Source organism: Oryza sativa, chromosome 2 (assembly GCF_034140825.1).
Source record: "Oryza sativa Japonica Group chromosome 2, ASM3414082v1".
Lineage (NCBI taxonomy): Eukaryota > Viridiplantae > Streptophyta > Magnoliopsida > Poales > Poaceae > Oryza > Oryza sativa.
In genome coordinates, this window is record NC_089036.1 from 4,095,268 (window position 1) to 4,118,071 (window position 22,804).

At 41.3% G+C, this 22,804-nt stretch overlaps 3 protein-coding genes and 3 long non-coding RNA genes across 10 annotated transcripts; 4 read left to right on the forward strand and 2 right to left on the reverse strand.

Annotated features, from left to right (window-relative positions):
- The first annotated feature begins 93 nt into the window (after positions 1-93).
- LOC107277344 (pollen receptor-like kinase 4) lies at positions 94-3,531 on the forward strand. The gene is made up of 3 exons (XM_026022881.2): positions 94-1,037; positions 1,137-1,823; positions 2,375-3,531. The coding sequence occupies exons 1-3, from the start codon at positions 314-316 to the stop codon at positions 3,040-3,042; spliced, it is 2,079 nt and encodes a 692-aa protein (XP_025878666.2). The 5' UTR covers positions 94-313; the 3' UTR covers positions 3,043-3,531.
- Positions 3,532-6,967: 3,436 nt separating this feature from the next.
- Positions 6,968-9,448, reverse strand: LOC136355304 (uncharacterized). 2 transcript variants are annotated; one of them, XR_010739442.1, is made up of 4 exons: positions 8,705-9,448; positions 8,486-8,553; positions 7,281-7,379; positions 6,968-7,179 (listed from the first exon to the last, which is right to left on the reverse strand). It is a non-coding gene; the product is annotated as an uncharacterized lncRNA (long non-coding RNA). The 2 variants fall into 2 exon arrangements; XR_010739441.1 differs by lacking the exon at positions 8,705-9,448 and having other exon boundaries at positions 8,486-8,627.
- Positions 7,092-7,685, forward strand: LOC112937941 (uncharacterized). The gene is made up of 2 exons (XR_003240798.2): positions 7,092-7,233; positions 7,310-7,685. It is a non-coding gene; the product is annotated as an uncharacterized lncRNA (long non-coding RNA).
- Positions 9,449-9,495: 47 nt separating the features above from the next.
- Positions 9,496-20,166, reverse strand: LOC4328465 (uncharacterized). 4 transcript variants are annotated; one of them, XR_010739438.1, is made up of 5 exons: positions 20,013-20,166; positions 16,992-17,167; positions 12,852-13,189; positions 11,340-11,578; positions 10,238-10,458 (listed from the first exon to the last, which is right to left on the reverse strand). It is a non-coding gene; the product is annotated as an uncharacterized lncRNA (long non-coding RNA). The 4 variants fall into 4 exon arrangements; XR_010739439.1 differs by having other exon boundaries at positions 20,009-20,166; XR_010739437.1 differs by lacking the exon at positions 16,992-17,167 and having other exon boundaries at positions 9,496-10,458.
- Positions 9,974-11,958, forward strand: LOC4328466 (FCS-Like Zinc finger 13). The gene is made up of 2 exons (XM_015770708.3): positions 9,974-10,470; positions 11,367-11,958. Exons 1-2 carry the CDS (start codon positions 9,974-9,976, stop codon positions 11,524-11,526), a joined length of 657 nt encoding a protein of 218 aa, XP_015626194.1. The 3' UTR covers positions 11,527-11,958.
- HKT1;3 (probable cation transporter HKT6) lies at positions 17,264-19,534 on the forward strand. The gene is made up of 3 exons (NM_001409345.1): positions 17,264-18,496; positions 18,995-19,213; positions 19,308-19,534. The coding sequence occupies exons 1-3, from the start codon at positions 17,319-17,321 to the stop codon at positions 19,504-19,506; spliced, it is 1,596 nt and encodes a 531-aa protein (NP_001396274.1). The 5' UTR covers positions 17,264-17,318; the 3' UTR covers positions 19,507-19,534.
- Positions 20,167-22,804: the final 2,638 nt, after the last annotated feature.

Here is a 22,804-nt window from a genome sequence, read left to right on the forward strand (position 1 = left end):
TGAGAGTGCAGTGGTGTGTGTTACATGTAATCCAAAGAAGAAAATATAAGACTATCCATTCATAGATTTGAATGGTTAGTATGTAGCTCCAAAATTAATCTAGCCACACCATGCTGTGCTGAGCAGAGTGGCTGTGACACAAACTATTCTTAGCCCTCGGCGATCGCGCGTTTTCTCCCCCCTCCCTCTCCCTTTCTCTAGCCATGCACATGCAAAAGCATAGCCACCCACTGCCTTCTCCCCCCACCCCGCGTCGCGCCACGGTCACCGTCGCCGGCCACCGCCCCGCCCCGCCGAGCCGAGCCGAAGCGCCATGGCGCGGCCTCGGCCGCCCGGCCTCATCGCCGTCGCTGCCGCCGCCGCCCTCGTCGCCTGGTGTCTTTGCGGGCCTGCCTCCGCCGCCGCCGCCGCCGGTGGCGAGGCGGGCGGCGGCGGCGCGGGGCCCGAGGGCGACGTGCTGATCGCGTTCCGGGAGACGCTGCGGGGGCCGGACGGCGCGCCGCCGGGGCCGCTGCGAGCGTGGGGCACGCCGGCGGTGCCGTGCCGCGGCAAGGCGTCGCAGTGGTTCGGCGTGTCGTGCCACGGGAACGGCAGCGTGCAGGGGCTGCAGCTGGAGCGGCTGGGCTTGTCGGGCGCGGCGCCCGACCTGGGCCTGCTCGCCGCGCTCCCGGGGCTCCGCGTGCTCAGCCTCGCCAACAACGCCATCGCCGGCGCGTTCCCCAACGTGTCGGCGCTCGCCATGCTCAAGATGCTCTACCTCTCCCGCAACCGCTTCTCCGGCGTCGTCCCCGACGGCACCTTCCACACCATGCGCGGCCTCCGCAAGCTCCACCTCTCCTCCAACGAGCTCTCCGGCCCGATCCCCAGCTCCATCACCTCGCCGCGGCTGCTCGAGCTGTCGCTCGCGCACAACCAGTTCAACGGGCCATTGCCGGACTTCTCCCAGCCGGAGCTCCGCTACGTCGACGTCTCCAGCAACAACCTCTCCGGCCCTATCCCCGAAGGCCTCAGCCGCTTCAACGCCAGCATGTTCTCAGGTACGCAGATCTCGATCGATCACGACGTCTTCTTCTTCCTCCTCCGATTCACGCCATTGATCGATTCTTGATCTTGGATTTGGATTTGGGTTTGATCAGGTAACGAGTATCTCTGCGGCAAGCCGCTCGACACGCCCTGCGACAAGCTCGCCTCGCCGTCGAACATGTCGACGTTCATGACCATCGCCGTTGTGCTCATCGTCGTCGGCGTGATCCTCGCCGCGGCGGGGATCGCGACGGGGGTCATCGGCCGCAGGAGGCGGAAGCGGCGGCGGCGACGCCCCGGGCCCGGCGAGCCCGGCGGCGACCAGACGCCCTCCAACCCGAAGCTCCACACCGCGCCGGCCGTGAACATCAACCGTGGATCCGCCACCGCCGCCGCCTCCACAGCCGCCGCAGCTGGAACGTCGGCCTCTGGCGGCGGCGGCGGCGCGGCGGCGAAGCGAGGGGGGAGACGGGACGAGCACGGGCGGCTGGTGTTCGTCCAGGAGAGCCGGAAGCGGTTCGAGATCGAGGACCTGCTGCGTGCGTCGGCGGAGGTGCTCGGCAGCGGCAACTTCGGGTCGTCGTACAAGGCGACGCTCCAGGAGCGCCCCGCCGTGGTGGTGAAGCGGTTCAAGGACATGAACGGCGTCGGGCGCGAGGACTTCTCCGAACACATGCGCCGCCTAGGCCGCCTCTCCCACCCCAACCTCCTCCCCGTCGTCGCCTACCTCTACAAGAAAGACGAGAAGCTCCTCATCACCGACTACATCACCAATGGCAGCCTCGCCCATTTCCTCCACGGTAACCAACCATTCATTCCTCAATCTCGCAACACCATTTCGTCTTACCGACAACGTTCAATTCCAAGAAATATCATCGATAAGTGCAAGTTACATAAAATACTACTCTCTCCGTTTCAGGTTACAAGACGTTTTGACTTTGGTCAAAATCAAACTATTTTAAGTTTGACTAAGTTTATAGACAAATATAGTATAATATTTATAATATTAAATTAGTGTCATCAAATCAATAATTGAATATATTTTCATAATAAATTTGTTTTGGGTTAAAAATGCTACTACTTTTTTCTATAAACTTAATCAAACTTAAAGCACATCTTGTAACCTGAAATGGAGAGTATCGTACATGCGACTTTGTTCCAGAAAAATCATCGTTGTAAGGGTTTTGTTCATCCCGCACCGTTGAATGCACCGTTTATCATAACTAGTGATAATAGTATTTCTGGAACAAAATAGCTTGTACGATCGATAGCATTTCTTATAATTGAACGCTTGTCTTGGATTTTTTTCTCTTTTTTGGCATAATGAATTGAGGTGAGATTTTTGTAACAGGGAATCGGGGATCGGAGTTGGATTGGGGGAAGAGGCTGAGGATAATCAGGGGGACGGCGAGGGGGTTGGGGCACCTGTACGACGAGCTGCCGATGCTGACGGTGCCGCACGGCCACCTCAAGTCGTCGAACGTGCTGCTCGACGGCGACATGGAGGCGGTGCTGTCGGACTACGCGCTGGTGCCGGTGGTCACGGCGAGCGCGGCGGCGCAGGTGATGGTGGCGTACAAGGCGCCGGAGTGCGTCGCGGCGGCGGCGGCCGGCAAGCCGTCGAAGAAGAGCGACGTGTGGAGCCTCGGGATCCTCATCCTCGAGGTGCTCACCGGCAAGTTCCCGGCGAACTACCTCCGCCAGGGGCGGCAGGACAACGCCGACCTCGCCGGCTGGGTCAGCTCCGTCGTCAGCGAGGAGCGCACCGGCGAGGTGTTCGACAAGGACATGGCCGCCGCCGGCGCCGGCGCCGAGGACGACATGCTCAAGCTGCTCCACGTCGGCCTCGGCTGCTGCGACGCCGACGTCGACCAGAGGTGGGAGCTCAAGACGGCGATCGCGCGCATCGAGGAGATCAGGGTTCCGGACCCCACCCCCACCCCCGCCGCCGCCGCTGACGCCGCCGAGCCCTCGCCGTCGACGACGACGACGACGAACTCCGGCGAGACCCGGTCGTAACGTAACCCGATACACACGCGTATACGAAATCAAGCAGCTCCAATGATCGCCTCTTGGTCAACGGTCAGCGCCTTGCATGCGTGCCACGTGGCATGGTACGGTGAGCTATTGCATGGGCGAAACTGATTGGTGGTTAATGAGCTAAGCATGAAGATTATAATTTAACCCAGCTGATGCATGCATGGAAAATTCGAGCGTGTGTAGAATTGATTTTGGCAGAAATTGGTTTAGCTTAATTTAATGAAGGGATATATATGGCTAGCTAAGTTAGTAATTTTTTATTTTGCTGTACTGATTAGAGTGTAAGAGTTAGGAAATTAAGATGTTGGGATATTTTTTCTTTTCCTTTTTTTCTTCTTTTCATATATACATACAAATTTGTTGTTACACTGGAATTTGTTGCTAGCTCGTAGTTTAAGCTCCTTGCTAGCTTGTAGTTTAAGCTCCTTGTATAAACTTTCGAAGTATAAAATTCTCAGATTTTTGCCATAGATTCGTGTGAAGATTTGCCTCTTGTACTTCACCTTTTCCGATATTGATTTTGCTATTTCACTTATATGATAGAATTTTAGATTCATGTCTTTCGATTTTTCATTGTAAGATCTTGCATCAAGATTATTGTAGATTCAATTTGTAGTTACATTCAAATAGAGAGCATTTATACTTGGTTATAGAATACTTACACTCAGTTACAGAACATTTACATTATGTTACAATCACCAAAATTAAATTTTGCAACAGTTTGTCTCTAGATTTTGTCCTTTTTTATTTTACTCAAAAGGGACTATATCCATTGATTAAAAAATATATAAAATTTGAAGCTTCAAATCTGGCATGGTTCCTTCCAATATTCTTCGAAGACACCTTTTCCAATCCAGTTCGTCTCTAACGAGTAGCTTGGGTAGTAAGTGGTTGAGATGGGCCGAGATGAGGTCCACAACATGACGACCTCATTGAACATGGGCCTCACATTATGTGGGCCGAGGAAGCCCATAAACGGGAATGCAAGCTGCGTGCAAAAAAAAAAATAAAAAAAAGGAAAATATTAAAGAAATTGCTTCTCTCTCGCGCATGCGCCCTGGGCGTTGGCCGGCCGGCCGCCGGCGAGGTGTCGTCGGCGCCGGGCCCGCCGGCCGCCGCGCTAGCCGGAGACACTACTAGTAGTCAGTAGCCCGCCGCCGCTGTATTCCCTACTGGCGTGTCGTCGTCTGAGTCCCAATTCCCAACAGCAACGGCTGCACGCACCCAAGGTGTTCGAGGGATTGCCACGCCGGTGGCCGGCCCAAGTCTCCGGGAAATCTCCGTCCTTCTCCGGGGGGCCTCGCCGGTAAGCCGCGGCATAGCAGCGGAAAGCTCGATCGAATGGCCCAGGCGCTGCAGATACTGTGCTGGGTTCAGAGGCAGCATACGCTCGCCATGGCTGCTCATTGGCTGTCCGGACCTTGAAGCCATAGAAAGATCTGCTTGCTGTAGGCTGCACAAGGTGGCGCGGATGAATGTATGCATGATCGCCTCTTCATCCAATCTGAGCATCAGGTATGGATTTCAAATTATCCACCGGACTTGGGTGCAGGATTTTGCGTTTTGTGTTTTCCTCGCTTCTTGGGTTTCTCCGATATCTGATGGAGAATATCAGGCAGCTGCTGATATAAAAGACTCAGGTAGTGAGTACTCAGTTTGAGCGGAACCTCACTTTCAACCTGATATAAAAAAGACAGTCAAAATTTTGGCAGTAGCTAGACAAAACATTTTTTTTTAGAGGCAGATCAACATTACTATTGACCCGGCTTTTGGGAGAAAGCCAAATGTGAAATCAGGAACCAGACAGAACATATAGTTTTGAGTTCCGTAAATATTATTGTCAATATATATATATATATATACTCCCTCCGTTTCTAAATATTTGACGCCGTTGATTTTTTTAAATATGTTTGGCCGTTCGTCTTATTCAAAAAATTTAAGTAATTATTATTTTCTATCATTTGATTCATTGTTAAATATACTTATATGTATACATATAGTTTTACGTATTTCACAAAAGTTTTGAATAAGACGAACGGTCAAACATGTGCTAAAAAGTCAACGGTGTCAAATATTTAGAAACGGAAGGAGTATATGATTTTGGACTCTCAGAAGAATAAATTCCTAACGAACTTTTGTTGGCACAAGAATTCAAAATAGATAGTGCTAATAGGCTAATAGCCTAGTCCGCGTAGTAAGATAACATTTCAGTGGAAAAGGTCCCAAAAAAATCCTTTTGAACTTTCTAAGCAGATTTAACATGGTACTATTGCACTATACCTGTATCATCCACAGATTTAGCCACTGTTAGTTGGTTGGTGCTCCACTGAACTTCAGTGACTGAACCACTGGTGCACTGTACAGTGTACACCACACAGTAGTGTCTCTGCAGTTACAGTGCAGCTGCAACCAGGTTTAGCCAACAAAAGAAGTACTCCCTTCGTTCTAAAATATAGCAATATAGTATAGAATTGGATATACCTAGCACTTTCTAAAATATAGCAATATAGTATAGAATTGGATATACCCTAGCACTATGATTCATGGATGGAGGAGTGGTATTCAGATGGAATAAGTTGTCTCAAGAAAGTTTTATCTGTTTGTTTGGGAGAGCAAATTAGTACATTTTTATGTCGCATCAGAAAGATTGTGGCGAACAAATGCAAAATCGTCAGGAGCTGTCACTTTTATGATAATGCACTACTGTGCTGCACAATCCATGCATATAAGAGACAGATTATTCGCCTGAATTTAATAGCATCTGTCGTTTCATTTTGAAAGGGTAGGCACACCTGCAGATTGGGCTGTGATGCCAGGCTTGCCAGCTATATAGCTCACTAAAGAGAGAATTGTGATCAAGCCTAGCCAGCTATTAGGGAGTTAGTTAAGTATAATTGCATCAGGAGAGACGCGTACGCTTAAGATTATGATATATTGAGCTTTCAGGGTTATCATATCATGTGCAGGCTTAATTGTGGACGGACATATCATTCACAGACAAATCGGGATCACTCATGTATTAGGTTTAATTAGGGTGCATCACCTGCAGACAAGGACTGCATAATGCTAGAATTTCGGACGTAAAAAGTATTTAATGGAAAAAAGATTTATACGTAGTCAAATTACAACTCTTCCCATGTAGAGAGCACACTAGTGAAAGGTGAGAGGTGAAAATAAGTTTTAAATAAATTTCTGCCTCAATTAGTTTATGAGTAGCTAGGCTAGCTTATAATGAAATATCTTTTTATTCCTGCTTGCTATCGCTTTATTACCACTAGTATATTATGATGAAATATATTTTTTATTCCTGCTTGCTACTTCTTTATTACCACTAGTATAAGGTGATAAGAATAATTTGAATGTGCTTATTGGCTCAACGAGTGACATTGATTTGTCTCCTCTTTATGGCCTGATCGCATCGTCTTAGCATCGTAGCAAGGGGAGAAGTAGTGGCATTGATCATTAAAGTGATGGTAAAATATATTTGTTTCTTTCTGGAATCATTTGCTTTGCACATTTGATAAGTTGCCAATTTGATGAAGCATATCATTTATAGATTTAACATGCCGGTCAGTAACTTGTAATGTTTCTGTTCCATTTAAACGCATCATGTGTGCATATATATTTATAGAAATTCTCCAGCTTGCTTAATTATGTCAGAATACGTTATATTTACAACCAATTATTGACCATGTTGGTTTGCGCATCTTAGTTATACAGAGGTGAAGTGTTCTCAATAAACGCATCATGTGTGCATATATACTTATAGAAATTCTCCAGCTTGCTTAATTATGTCAGAATACGTTATATTTGCAACCAATTATTGACCATGTTGGTTTGCGCATCTTAGTTATACAGAGGTGAAGTGTTCTCAATATGATTCTATCACCTTTATGTAATCGTCTAAGATCAATAAAAACTTTCTTTATCTTGAAAAAAAATATTTCACCATGGGAGCAAATTAAGTACAAAAGTATATAGCAATTTCAAATTTCAGGTCTCAAAGAACGCTATCCTAGAGTTTGTATGCTAGGTGAACCCCACAAAAACAGGGGAATATTGTAGGTGATGGACAGTTGGTGGTCTCCGGCCCTTACATTGTCGAGTTCATGAGACCTAACATAACAAAGGCAGATGGTCACGAAGAATCAATACCTGTGGAAATGCAATGTATGTTTATACGAAACTTGTTAAAACTTTTCTGTGATGTTGTATACCATCGATCTTTATTCTGTTCCTGTCTTAGCTTTGCTGGAGCGTGGTACAAGGCGCATGTTGGTTCACTCTTTTGCTGCTGAATCCTGAATGCACGTGTACTGCATAACAAACCAACAAAATGGAAATGTTTATAACTCAATTGATGTTATACTGTATTAATTTTCAGCCTTGGCTGACTACCACATATTGATCATGTTCTCATGTATAATATGGAATTTGTAAAACCTGATTCTATAGAATTTTAATTTCTTACACAGTTATAGCTACATATCTTATTTCAAAAGATTTGCCCTATGCTATGCAATTCTTGTACTTACTGTTAATACGATCTACACTGCCATAGCCCATAATATGGATGTATCACAATCAACAGTTGCTGTAATACAATAGTACTTGTTTTCTCCTGATTAACATTACAAGTAATTTTTAAGTCCTTCAGATCCTAGCACAGATGTCTCTTTTGGTACCTGATTAGGGTTGGTGATTGTGCTTATTAAATCAATTACTCTGGCCATGATTTCTGTCGAGCTATGGTCGTTGGTTGTCTACATATAGGCAAACACATGTCGCATTTTCAGATCAACCTCACGTACCATATGGCTGATGGTCACCAGTGAAAGGAAGCATTTAAATGTGGTTTAACAGTGACCCATGTATGTACTACTCCCACCATCCTAAAATGTTTGACGCCGTTGACTTTTTTAAAAATGTTTGACCGTTCGTCTTATTCAAAACAATTAAGTAATTATTAATTCTTTTCATATCATTTGATTTATTATTAAATATGCTATTATGTATACATATAGTTTTACACATTTCATAAAAGTTTTTGAATAAGACGAACGGTCAAACATGTTTAGAAAAGTCAACAGCGTCAAATATTTGGGGAAGGAGGGAGTATATCACAGGTCAGTTTTCTCAACCATTGGTTTTCAGGTATATTGGGAACGCATGATGCGTGTCTTGGATGGATTTATTGTGCTTGCCGCCCATGAGAAAAGAGGAAGATATTGACAGATGAGTTGTGCTAAAAGTACGAAAAAAAAAGGGTGGCACATTTTATATCACCAAGCAATATAATTTCTTAATTAGGCTCACTAATATGTCTAGTTAAGTATGACAGAATTAAATTGACATGAGCACTAAACAATTTTACCATACTTGATTTATAAATATATGAGCACTCGCATTTATCGAATACTACCTTAATTGTCAGAGTTTGTTTGGAACACATGAATTTCCTGTAGAGAATAATTCAAGACCTGCATAGATCTGTCAAAAAAAATCTTAAGGTTCTAATCAGTGCCTTTAATTAAACTGTTTAATTGGAGCATGTATAATACTGTTTAATTGGCACATACATGATGATTACAACTTTGAAGCGTTGGGTTCCGGTTGTAATATATACAGCGTTAGGATTTACCTTTTCTTTCTGCTTGATGACAACACTTGCAAGTGACATGCAAATGTGCAATAAACTTTCCTCTATTCTTTTCATGACGATCGTGACACAGAAACAGAGAGAGCCGTCCACATTGGATCGATCACACCAAGATATGTTTTCCTAATTTGCCCTAGTGCTTTTAGAAAGTTCACGAGCCATTTTGTCAAAAGAAAGAAATATTCAGGTAAAATAAAAAACGAAATGCTTTAATAGAAAGAGAAAAACTGGCTTTAATAATCATGTTGCAAACTAACTCTTTTCTTGTTGCTTCATCGCTTAAAATTTCGCAAATTAAGGGTGTGTACGTGTGTGCATCTGATGATCTGAATAACAAACAAACAAGTTTATGCAGGTAACCGTATGCATGAGCAATATCCATCGTATCATCCCAAGAGAAGCAAGCAAAGATAGCAGAGCTAAAAATTCCATGAACATGCAACAAAACAAAATTTCAGCGAAACTGCCGAAAAGCAAGTTTGTATGTTTATTATATATAGGTGTACACGGACAATCTACCATAACAAACATCCAAATGCTCAACAGACAAAGCTACAGTACTCCTTCCTTGTACATCAATCACATTTGATCACCAACACTCAACTACTACAAATCATATAAATTAGTTTTTTTTAAAAAAAATCATAAAATAAAACTATACATTACAAAGTTTTGGTGGAGACCGCTGGATTATACTCTTACGGTCTTACCTCATAAAGAGACAACGATCAACCGATCATATCTAATCTATGCAAAATTTAAGAATTTTCGGATGCACTTAAAGAAGGACAAGTCCTTGATTCTCATAAGATAAATAATCGATATTGTGGAATATTCTCCACTAAATATCAAGAAATAAAAACCTCCACAGAAAGAGCTCCCACATGTGCAACACCACTAAATAATTTAATCCCTAACAAACCCAAATTCCCAGCTCCCACTCACCCATTTGCTCCTTTAAAATGTTGCCACCACCTTCTCCTTCCCTCCTCTCTCTCTCTCTCTCTTCTCTCTTCTCTCTCTCCATAAACCTCACCATTGGTGTTCTTTTAATCGGTGAGAAAGCAAGTGCTCCAAGAATTGCAAAGGGGAGAGGAGAGATGAGAGAGTGAAGAACAACTACATAACTAAAGCATCTCTCTCTCTCTCCTCTCTCTCTCTCTAGAACACAAGAACAATTTAGCGATTACTAGCTAGTGTTCATCAAAACTGAACTTGGACAAGAAATTTACCTAAAGTTAGTATTCCACGATGAGCTTTCTTGAGCAGGCAACCGAGCGGAAGGCACCACCGCCGGCGAGGCTCGGCTCCATCACCAAGCTGACGGCGGCATCGTCGTCCTTCGCCAACCTCTTCTCCACCTTCCTCGGGCCAGTGAGCTCCCCCGAGCCGAGGCCGAGGCGCAGCTTCGACGGCGGCGCCACCGGCGTCGGGCTTGGCATCGTCGCGGCCATGAGCCACGCCTGCCTGACGACCGAGGCCGAGCCGATCGCCATCGGCGCGGCGGCTCGGCGCCGCGCGAGAGAGGAGGCCGAGCTCTCTGAGAGCTACACTTGCGTCATCACGCACGTCGCCGGCGTCGATGGCGCCAGCGGCAGCGTGAGGAAGCGGGTGTACTTTGGGTTCGGCGACGGTGGCGGCGGCTGGCTTGTGGAAGCCGACGAGGAGCCGGCGCCGGCGGCTGACTTCTTGAGCCGGTGCTTCCTGTGTGACAAGAGGCTTGATGGGCTCGACATCTACATGTACAGGTAAATAAAATTTCATGCATCATAAAAAATATCAAAATTTTGATGAAAATAGTACTATATTGTTTTGACAATATTATACTTATTGGCACCCAAGGTCTACTTTATGGACTATTCTATATATTGCTTAAAATTTTCAGGAGCTTAAACATTCATTTTGGAATTCTAATTATATTTTTGTATTTATTGGTAACGTGAACCTGCCATTAACTGCGAAGCACACAGCACCTTAGTATAGGTGGGAAAAAAATTCAAAAATAGTTATAAGAAGTTCATTATCTTTCCAGAAAGCAATTGGAAATGCCAAATATCATACATGATACATTTTACCTTCTAAGTTTTACCTAGTATTTTTTTTTATTTCTAGCTTTTTGGTTGAAGAGGATGTTACGGTTTTGTCTTCCTAAAAGATTAATAGAGTATGTAGTTTGTAGCTTTTTAATTATAGTGAAGTTGCTTTGTTTATGGAAGACAGCTAACCTGCAATACATGTAAAAAGTATATAGTATATAAGTCTCTAGTCAATCAGAAATAACTAGTGGACATACACCAGATCAATATACAATGTTATATAACATGGATCCATCATAACCGTGCTTATGTTTTCTTCTTTTTCCTGTGATTAGCATGATAATCTCTAGCCTAAAGAGTGAAAGTGAAGACTTTTCCCTGTTGCTTCAATAAATAACAGATCATATTTTATTCTCCCTTTTAACTCAATTCAAAACATATTCAATGTAGAATGGGATCATCACTAAAACAACAAGTTCACCAATCACATTTTTAGATGTCACACATTGCTTTGCAATATTACTAGTACTCGTTAAACATTGGAATTGTCAAAAGTGAGAAAAAGTAGAGCAACCACTTACGTCATTGTGCATGTCTCAAACCTGTAGGGGGGAGAAAGCCTTCTGCAGCTCCGAGTGCAGGTGCCACCAGATGCTAATGGACGACCATGCAGACAACTGTGGATCTGAAGCCCTCAAGGCCAACGACTACTCGGCCTCGCCGCACTCTGCGCCATTGCCCTTCTCCCTCAGCGTCGCAGCTGCCTAGTCGATCGAATAATCGACTGCATGATGTAGCACCGTCAGGCTGCTCTTCAATTCTGTAGCAGCAAAGAAATATATAGAGAGAGGTCAAAGAGATCATTTAATTAAGCGGATGAAACATATAAAGAGTAATCACTAGAATGCTTCTTAACTGTGGCTTGAATAAAAAAAAATGGAGAGGATTCTCACACTAAAGAAACAGATTAAACAGATGAAGAAAGTTTTGAGATTATATGCTCACCGCAAGACACTGGAAACTTCGTGCTTGCAATATTATGTACGAGCAGAAGTAATTAGTAAAGGAATTTGATGTTATGTTCTCTTCTGAAATTTCAGTAAGAGAGAGTGTATTACATATCAGGTGCATAATTGGCTCAGGTAAAAGTTTTATGGTCTAGACGACAGATTTGTTCTAATGAATAACCGAATTTCAGTATTTCAACTTCCAGTTCTAATTAAGCACTGGTAAATAACACCAGAATCTGATTTCTAGAGGCAAATTTTGAGTTGCAGATGAGATCCATCTAAGTTACAGATTGTCACAAAAAAACATTGCCTCATCTATCCCAACCACAATTTGCCTCTAGAAAATTGTCATTCTTGCATCTATGTGGACCATATGGTCCATGCATGTGCAGGCACATTATTTTCATATCTCGTAGAGTGTACTAGGTGCCTAGGTAAGATCAACTTGCAACTTTGACCATTCTTGCTCACGTACACTATGGCAGTATCACAGATGTTGATGCATCAGGAAAACACCAGGTCATAAAACCTGAATCTTAGTGACATCACTTGGGAGTTGGGACCATCCATTACACAGCAGTATTGGTATGAGCATGCAAGAAAGCTTACCATTTATCAAACAAACAAGATAATAAGTCTGCAGTTGTTCTTACTAATGTATTGCCCTATTTTGCTACTCCCTCCGTCCAATTTTATAGAACGTTTTTTTTTAATTTGGTGTAGTCTTCAAATTAAACTTTAACCATTAATTTCTCTTACAATATATTTTCAATGGCCACAAAACCAATATCGTGTAAAAACACTCTCAAATACGAATTTATTAATATAAATTTTATAGACTAAACAGGAATAAAATTTGACTAATTGTTGGCCAAAACTTGAAGACTTTGGGGTTCTTTTTTCAACTACGCCCAATGCTTATACAAACTGAAGAGGGGTAGAATTTTTTGTACTTCTTTTGACAGAAATAACAGTTTTTAATCCCTGGTTGTAAGTCATCAGGTGTACACAAAAAGGTAGCAACAGTGCGGTACTAAAAATGTCCGGGAGGCACGTGCCAATGTAGGCTGCTTTCATACTGACCTGGCACAGAATTTGCTCCCAGGAATAGTTTCTTGGTGGAATACGAGAAGCTTGGATGTGATCTTGCCATCTGTGGAATTAGATTCTATGGCCATTCACTCCATATCAAGACCACGTTGAGCACCATTTGATTCACTCGATCAGCAGCAAACAGTAGCCTGGAATGGACCGAAGAGGAGAGTCTGGCACAATCTGCCTTCTCTGCATCTTGAGCATCACAATTCACATCAGAGAGGAAATTATCTAAAGACGTACTTGTGGTCATCATCAATTCTGAAGGCAATAGAATTATCAGGCAGACTAGCAAATGCTTCAACAACAGCTTGTATGGTTACCACCTATACATGAAAACGAGAACATGATATGTTAATCTTCTTAGTCACACACTGTAAAATAAAGGAAATGAGCTACCAGGACGCATTAACTCGCCTCTCAGGTGGGCATAGTATAGGAAACAAGCTATTTTATCTTTCACATTTCTGTGATGCTGATACAATAAGGGGGCAGCAAGGAACATCTACACCTGTTCCTGTCTACCATTGTTCTTCAGTTGCAAGGAACATCAGTTGTCACCCAGTAGCAATAGCTACCTGTCTAAAATTTGAAGGCGTACAAAACTAAAACACTAATAAAGGAAGATGAGCCTCTTAATAGGAACAATGCATTCAAACAATTCAAGTTCACTAATACACCGAGTCTTTCTAGCTACTCATCCATGAACAAACCTTGATGATACAGAATGATGGTTTGAATATTTTACTTTTTTGCATGCACATCCCCCTAACAGTAACTTTGTTCAGAAAATATTCATTGTCGAGCTAAGAAACAGATTTACAACACAAATATTTTGTGGAATAATTCACTGTATTTTGAACAACAGGCCTATCAACAATATCGTAGCATCAGGATTGATGAGTCCATCAGCAGTGCATATCCAAAATGTAAATGCTACCCTGCAAATAATGAAGATAAGAGTTTTGCGGGAAGTTGTTATATCCACTCATCACAGAATGGAAAACGAAATGATATGCAAATCTACTGGTCATATTTAACCTAGTCTCCATAGAGACTATATGCCAATATAGAGCATCTGTGTAAAGCATTTGAAAGAATTTGTTCTGTATCCATTCAACAGATGAAGCTTAAAGACTTAAATCTATTCCATCAGTCTTCTTGCCCCCAAAAGGTCTGATTTGGTCGTATTGGATGCTTTGTCCTTTGTTCTAAGAAAAGTAAAGAAATTCTAGTGTGCCAACATGTGGACTGCACATGATTGCCATATGAAATGAAAACACGTAAGGAAACATAACATCAGCCACATAAAGTACAGTACTTGAAAAGATCGTGTACATCTAAAAGAAAATAAGAAGGAATTAGGTAAATAGGAAAATCCAAAGATTATTTCATTGTGTTTACTCTAAAATGCGGTAAGCAATTACATATTTGACAAAATATAGGCTCTGATATTTAAGCAACCCCTAAAAAATGTTAATTCATGGACAAAAACAAGGTTTACTAAAAATAAATAATGAGGTGTCTAAGAACATATGCCATGTTTCATACTGAGTAAATTTTCAACAATTACTGTACTTGTGATGGCAGAACCCATACAGGTGAATCCTTCATAGATTATGTGATGTAGTATATAATACTAAAATAGATTCAAAATTACCAGGACAAAACTACTGAGAATAGTTTATCCCTAAGAATTTCAGCTCTGAAGTCTAAGACCAGGATGATGTCCAGGATTCAGTTCTAACAATGTATTGTAACCAGATCAGATCAAGACTTGGGTCCAGCTTAAAGATGGACACCAAGGAAGGGCTTGGTGTCAATGGTTTTAAGAAAGAAGCAACAATATATTTCATACCAGCATATCAAACAAGGTGAAATGGTGAGCGTGCTTGAGGAGACTCGTACCCCGGGCTGATGAGGTGCATGCCAGCCATCCCAGCCACTGTCTATGGGCGCATCTCTGGTCTGAAAGCCAGTCCAAAAGTATCCCAAAGGGTCGCCAGCTCTGGTCTGATCTGGCAGTCCAAGTGTCCTATTGAATCAGGTACAGCCTAGGCTAGAAATCCATGCAAGATTGAGCTTAACGTTGCTGAGCCTAAGTTAGCATAGATAGGTCTAGTAGAGTTCCCAAAATATAGTACTCCCTCCGTTCCCAAATACTTGTCAGCGGACACCATTCATATTTAAACTTTGATCACTTGTATTTTGGAAAAAAAAATTATAAATACTCAAAAAGATGTTGTGTTATCAAATTGTGTTGCATCCTAAACATAAACATTAGCTTTCATTCATTATAACCTAACCAGTCAATGGTAACAAATAGTACTTGGGAACAGAGGGGTGGTGAAGGTTCTAATGCACTCGGGTAAGCTGTTGAGAATACTACTTCCAGCAAAAAGGTGCTAGCAAAAATAGTGGTATTAGATTTGGTGGGCACAAACTCTACAGCTAACCCTGACCTAACTCTCAATCAATCTTTTAAAACTTTTGGCACAGACATAAGTTCTTCTCAATATGTTTTACAAGGGTTTTTTTCACCCTCTTATGCCAGGGGTTGGGCTTTGGATCAAGAGCTCACCCTCATGCACAACATCTCTCTGAACCTATCCAAGTATTCCCAGCTGAATCTTTTTCATCTTCTAAAAGGGCCAAAAAAATGGTGTTTATAAAACACAAAATAAGATGATATGATCGTCTAAAGGATGGCAATGATCATATGTTCACAATCTTTAAAGATAGGATGCAGAAAGCTCAATATTCTTCTGTTGGACTAATAATAGAAAGACACCATCGTCTTTTCTCAAGAGGTGCCTCAAGAATCTAGTTCAAAGGTTCTCGTAGAGTAGATCTAGACCATAACCACTTCAGCCAGTAATTTAAGCAAGCCAACTGGTATTTGCACCGCTCTTGTAGAACAGCATAAGATAAGAAGGACCATACAAGTCTTATTAGGCATTTAATCTGGAATGGTCCATTGGCCAAACACTAACCAACTAGATTAATAGCAATCATAGAATAGCTCAAATATGTTCAGTAGATCTTGTCTTTAACTTCTTCAATACACCAAGCTTATTGGGCTAATTTTGTGTTCCAGAACAAAATGTCAGACTTTACCTTCAAGAAAAAGGGAAAGAAAACACTGTTTGTAGGGAGACAAATATTAGCATATTATTTAGTAACCAAAGACGTGATTCTAGTAGTTTCTAATACTACTTCCGTCCTTTAATATATGACATTGATTATTTCAAAATTGAACTAACCAACGTCATACATAAAAGAACAGAGGGAGTATCAATTAGGATAGCAAAAATAGGCTTTCAAACCCATATTTCATAAGAGTAACCGCTTGCAACTGTATATGCATAGTTACAGATATTAAGATGGAATAAATTACTCTGAGTAAAATGGAACAGGTAAACCTCTTCTCGCATATAGCATTGTATCTCTCTAAAACAGACTTGCAGTACATTATGAGTTTATGACCAAATCATCTCACCGATTCAATTTTGTAAAATTTAATGCTCTAATTGGATCTAACGCCAATAAAACTTATGCAAAAAATATTTCATGTATTGACTGTTCAGTTCTAGAATTCCCCTATTTCCCTCCTATCAAAAACAAGTCAATTTTTTTCAATTCAAAGTCAACAAATGCCGCTTTGACCACTGAAATTGTTTACTTGAAAAGAGATTTTAAAATGTAGTTTGATTGAAATTTTTACTCATATCTTTTCATTTCATGCTTCGAAACCATATATTCAAGACAATATATTAAAGTAGAGGCTTAACAACAATAATGCCCACATCCTGAAATGGCATGAGGTGCAATATTCAAGGTACAATTTTAGGGTAGTCAAGCAAAAGTACATCACTAGTGATCAGTTGCTGAGAACATATTAGCTTTCTAACTGAATTCGAACTCTTGAAAGCAGTGCATGTCCAACATGCTGAAACTCACAGATCAAAGAAAGCATAAGTGTGCGTGCGTTGTGAGTGTCAGCATTGTACTGTGTAATTCTCAAAAAAAAAAGCATATATTTCATCAGAAGGCAGCCTAATGAAAAGCACATACTGAAATATCATTGCATTCGGGGTGCTAATTCTTTGTTCTGCATTTTTCACTAACCTGTATAATCTTTTCAGAACAGACTGTTATTTGCCACAATCGCAGTAGAGAATAAATCCTTCAGCACTTCATTTACATTCACATAAGCTATATGGAATCCAAAGCACTCTTTGATTCTTCTGTCATTGTTGTCCAGTAAGTTCACCACTAACTCTTTGATGCTGATTGCTTTTGTTCTACAGCAGAGATTATATGTACGAACATCACAAGTATAAGTTGGAGAGGAGAATATTTTTTTCCCTATATAAATGGACAAACATCAGTACATTGATGCAAATAAGGAAGCACCCAATACATGCTGTTTAGCTCCACACAAATAGTTAGAAAATGAATCATTGTCTTGTAGTATCCCACAAAAAACTCCAAACTTTCCGCACATTTGCAGCTAGCAAGTTCTCTTCTTTTACCAAATCTGCACAGAAGTCTATAAAATACTCCTTCCAGTTCATCTACCAAAACAATCCACTCTTTGTCCATGTAGCTTACTTTGCCCTGATCTCCTTTGCTGGATATGGATCTCTAAAGGTCCTCAAGCCACGAGACAAGTCAAATACTCTGAAAGACTTGGACGTGCTATTTACTTCCGTATCTGCATCAACTGTTTCAAGCATGGCTACTGTTGAAATGGAGGATTTCTCAAGCGCTCAACTCTGGGTTTTGACTATTTTAATGCTGATTGGTGGTGAGGTATTCACTTCAATGCTTGGCATTCACTTTATGAGAGCCGAATTTGGTACAAAAGAGTCAGTCAGCACAAGGGATCACTCACCTTGCATTGATATTGAGTCTATTACTTCCACAAAATTTGGTCCCAGCACCCAGGGCACAAAAGTTACAGTTTCATTTTCTGAACTCCGCATGGAAAATGGAGGACATGTAGAGCCCAAGACGATTAAATTTTTAGGTTTTGTAGTGATGGGATATCTTCTAATAACAAACTTAGGCGGCTCCCTACTTATTTACCTCTACCTTAACCTGGTACCAAGTGCACATAAAATTCTAAAGAGAAAAGGCATTGGGATCATCGTATTCTCAGTATTTACAGCCATCTCCTCAGTTGGAAATTGTGGCTTCACTCCAGTAAATGAGAATATGATTATCTTTCAGAAGAACTCCATTCTTCTATTGCTAATTCTTCCTCAGATACTAGCAGGAAATACATTATTTGCACCATGCTTGAGATTAATGGTGTGGTCACTTGAGAAGATTACCGGAAAAAAGGATTGTCGTTACATTCTTGAATATCCAAAGGCCATTGGATATAAACATCTTATGAGTACCAGGGAAAGTGTTTATTTGACTTTAACAGTTGTGAGCTTGATCATTCTGCAAACCGTATTGTTCCTCTCTTTGGAGTGGAGCTCGGTAGCTTTGGATGGAATGAGCAACTATCAAAAGATAGTATCCGCTCTATTTCAGTCGGTCAATGCTAGGCATGCAGGTGAATCTGTTACAGATCTGTCAAACCTCTCTTCAGCAATCCTAGTCCTATACACCATCATGATGTAAGTCCCTTCTCAAACCTTCTCCCCAAAATAAGAATGATCATAAGTAAGAAAACTTCCTGTATTTATTGCTCTAGTCAGTAAACTATATAATTTAACTACCTTATCATGGACATCACATTTGCCTTCCTTCACTTATAATAGCCCTATAGTGGTTCTCTCGAATATGTGCAGCAACGTTCAAATATATTGTACTTCACTAATAGGTAGGTTGCATATAGTAGAATGGAACATAAGGACATCAGATAATCTTTAAGAATACACAGGAAAGCTTCCTACCATAGTACTCCTACCTATTAAGAAAGGAATTTTTTAATCACACAATCCCACAAGCCAGACTCAGTGCTAGATTTGGTTGAGGACTATAGTAGTTCAAGAACCACTTACAGGCTCAACAGTATATTACATACAAAGCAGTTAGTCCAGTATATGTTATCATTGAGAGGAATTGTTCTTAATATGTAATCTTAACACATACTTTGACTAATTTTTATGTAGGTATCTCCCTGGTTACACTTCGTTTTTACCCAGACATGATGGTGAGGATTCTAAGACCGAGAAGATAAACAAAAGAAAAGGGCTATTGGAGAACTGGATCTTCTCACATATGTCTTATTTGGCTATCTTTGTAATGCTAATTTGCATCACAGAACGGGACTCGATGGCTACAGATCCACTTAATTTCAATGTTTTCAGCATATTGTTTGAAGTCGTCAGGCAAGCCACTGAAATTCACTGCATTCTGCAGAAAGCTCATGATTATTTTTTAACATGAGTATCATCACTGAACATCTGGCTCTGATTGTTGCAGTGCATATGGAAATGTGGGGTTCTCGGTTGGCTACAGCTGCAAGAGGCTACTGAACCATGATGCACGCTGCAAGGATGCCTCGTACGGGTTTGCGGGGAAATGGAGCGACAATGGGAAAGCGATCCTGATCATCGTCATGCTTTTCGGGAGGCTTAAAACGTTTAACATGAAGGGTGGAAGAGCCTGGAAGCTTAGATAACATCTAACCAATTTCAGAATAAAAGTAGCTAAATAATGCTGAACAGCTTCAGGTGTACACAACAATGTGCTAGCGACAGATTCGAGCTTAGCTTAGAATAACAAGGGTGATTAGGTGAAAGATGCTCGTCAGCATTATGTGGCCTTTCATTCACCAAGAAGCCATGCATCTTCCACCTGTGCTAAAATGAACTACAAAAAAAAAATTGTATTCCAGTTTCTTTTTGTGATAGCCTCCATAGTTCTCTACACCAATTCCAACTTCCAATTCATCCAGCAAAATATTGGGGGTTTTTTTTTTCGAACAACAGCTTCACGCATTCAGAGAAGAGGAGAGAATTCGAAACGACTCGCACAAATCCCCAACATGACTGGATGCAACGAATCGAACGCCAAATGCACATGGACCTAGCTTTTCAGATCTGAAGCAACGGCTAAGGATGCAGCAGAGCAATCGAGTAGGGGAATGCATTAGTGAAGGAGGATGGGTTCACGGAGCGTACATACATCTCGTCGGGCGGCGAAGGGAAGCTCTCGCATGGCGGCGGCGGCGCGAGCCGGCGACCTCGATAGCGAGCGGGCGGTCGCCGACGACGGCGATGATGGTTCAGGCAGCCTACTGCTAGTGCTACGGTTGGGCACGGCCCAATCAATAGGGCCCAATTGGCCCGGTTTACTTTAGCCCTCATTAGGATAGTGAGTCTTTTACTGTGGGTTTTGGAATTAATCCTTCCTACACGTAAAACGAGACATGGATTAATGTGTGATTAATTAAGTACTTCCTCCGTAAAAAAAACTAACCTAATTGGTGATTTGACACCACCTAAAACAATGAATCTGGACATGGACATATGGTTGTCCAAGTTCGTAGTCCTAGGTAATGTTAAACCCTCATTTAGGTTGCTTTTTTTTACGGATAGAGTATGAGTTAAAAAACTTAAAAATAAATTAATATAATTTTTAAAATATAGTATTTTTAATATAAACTTTCTAGAAAACACATTGTTTAGCCGTTTAAAAACATGTGCCATCGCCCACCACCTTATTTGATTGCAATACTGTAGTTTTCCACTCGTTGATGGAGGTTCTATCTTTGTAGATGCCAGATACGGGCAGTGGGGAACTTGACGGGTGCCCCCGCTTCCCGTACCCGCATGGGGAGGATGATGGGGAAATTTGTCCTTTATTTTTAACATAAACTGTTGTTTTGCTCTCTCTTATTAGGGTTTGTATTTTTGCCTTTATTTTTTAAAAGGAATCAGTCGTTTGCCTCCACCTTTGATGTCTGGTTATATGGGCCCCATGGATTTTAGTTAAATCTATATATATATATATATATATATAGCTAATTAAAAAATACGTAAGGTTTCCGGGTGTTTTTTTTCGTACGTCATTACCACGCGCTACGCTAAATCCGGATTTAATCCGGTTAACAGCCCGATCGGGCTTTTTTTATCTACTCCACAACCACGTTTGATACGGTATATATATTTTCCATGTATTCACTTCTCACATGTAGTAGTCTGCCCACTTGGTGAGGGATGAAAGTTTTCATTTCGGCCACCCTGGTTCGACTCCACTTTCCTCTCATTTTTACACCTATTATCCCTTTAAAATAAGTCTACTTTGCCTCCCTCATGTCAAATTATATTTGACTTCGATTTTTTTTCTCTTTTTCCAACAGATTTTAATTTATTATGAAATCTTATCTTATAATGAATCAGTTTTTAATTCGAAAATTAAAAATAATTAAATTATGTACACAAAAATCAATATAAATATACGTTTACCTAGGCCCTAGAATAAGTCTACTTTCCCTCCCTCTGTCAAATCATATTTGCGCGTAATTTTTTTTCTCTCAACCAATAGCACGGACCATGCACATCCGATGAATAAAAAATCAAAAGTTCTGCACCTCTTTCTTCAACAGACTTTTAGTGATTCTGAAATCTTATAATTATATTATATAAAAAAAATCAGTATAAACACGTGAACCAACCGATATTTTTTAAAAACATGAAAATTGAATATGTGCATGGTGTGAAACTTCACACCATGGCTCCGTTCCTTCTATCTCGGTTTTTGTTAGCGCGTTTTTAAAACTTTCTATATACAATTGATATAAAATACTAGATATTTTTTCTTAATTTTTGTAATAATAAAACTCAATTAATCATGCACTAAGAGGTTTTCTACAAAAGAAAAAGGAACGGCATGGTACGGCTGGCGCTGTTCAGGTTTTGCCGGTTAGAGCATAGCAGTGTACTGTTGCATTGTGATTATAAATCAATGCAATGTTATAGCAATTATCAATTATGAAAAAAGAATATAAAAGTGTCATAAAAAATGTAGTTTAAAATAATTAATGAACTCCCAAAAAATTCATTTTGTACTTATACGTAAAGGTGCGTTGCTCAGACGTCCATTTCTCCAATGCTACAATCATCGGGACCATGTGTTAGGGACATCATTCACATCCTACACGCGTAGAGCGGATTAATTGTCCAAGCACAAATATGCATTTGTGATAACTATGAAGGTGCTTCGATAAATCATTGAGGTTAAATTTCATTCACCTAACCATTACCCAGTGCAATGATATCACAGTTTGTCACACAAGGGTTGAGAGAGAGTGTGTGTTTTTTTATCCATCCTGATTATCATTAGCCTAATAAATAATTTATCTATCATGAAACATTACTATATACATGTTAACTCTAGACTTTATAGCATCTAACTGTTCCTTTGCCCGTAACAAAGCATGTGTATTTTTCTAGCATAACAGTAACATGATTAAAATATCCTTCACCCGTTGCAACGCTCGGGCATTTTTAAAATACTCCCTCCATTTTAAAATGTTTGACACCGTTGACTTTTTAGTACGTGTTTGACCATTCGTCTTATTCAAAAAATTTAAGTAATTATTTATCCTTTTCATATCATTTGATTTATTGTTAAATATACTTTCATGTACACGAATGGTCAAACATGTGCTAAAAAGTTAACGGTGTCAAACATTTTGAAACGGAGGGAGTATGAGAAAATGATTTATGAAATATTGATTCATTGTTATCCCTGAGTAAATGGATAGAGTTCCAAGCACCATCGAATCTCGTACTTGTAGTCCGTCACCACCCAAAAACCTTAGAGGAGGCAGCGGCCAGGCGCGTGGAGGCCTGCGACAATCGTGAGGCTTCCTACGCCTAGTGCGGTGAGCGGCGGTAAGGCACGCCATGGTAGGTGGTGACTGTGGGGCTTGTTGCGGTGAGCGGCGGGTGAAAGGGTCATGGGATTGCTTC

Excerpts from the sequence above, each read along its gene's own strand:
- LOC107277344 (XM_026022881.2), top strand. The coding sequence starts at position 314 with ATGGCGCGGCCTCGGCCGCCCGGCCTCATCGCCGTCGCTGCCGCCGCC. Across the intron at positions 1,038-1,136 it reads CAACGCCAGCATGTTCTCAG|GTAACGAGTATCTCTGCGGC; the intron begins GTACGCAGATCT and ends GGGTTTGATCAG. Across the intron at positions 1,824-2,374 it reads CCTCGCCCATTTCCTCCACG|GGAATCGGGGATCGGAGTTG; the intron begins GTAACCAACCAT and ends TTTTTGTAACAG.
- LOC4328466 (XM_015770708.3), top strand. The coding sequence starts at position 9,974 with ATGAGCTTTCTTGAGCAGGCAACCGAGCGGAAGGCACCACCGCCGGCG. Across the intron at positions 10,471-11,366 it reads CTCGACATCTACATGTACAG|GGGGGAGAAAGCCTTCTGCA; the intron begins GTAAATAAAATT and ends TCAAACCTGTAG.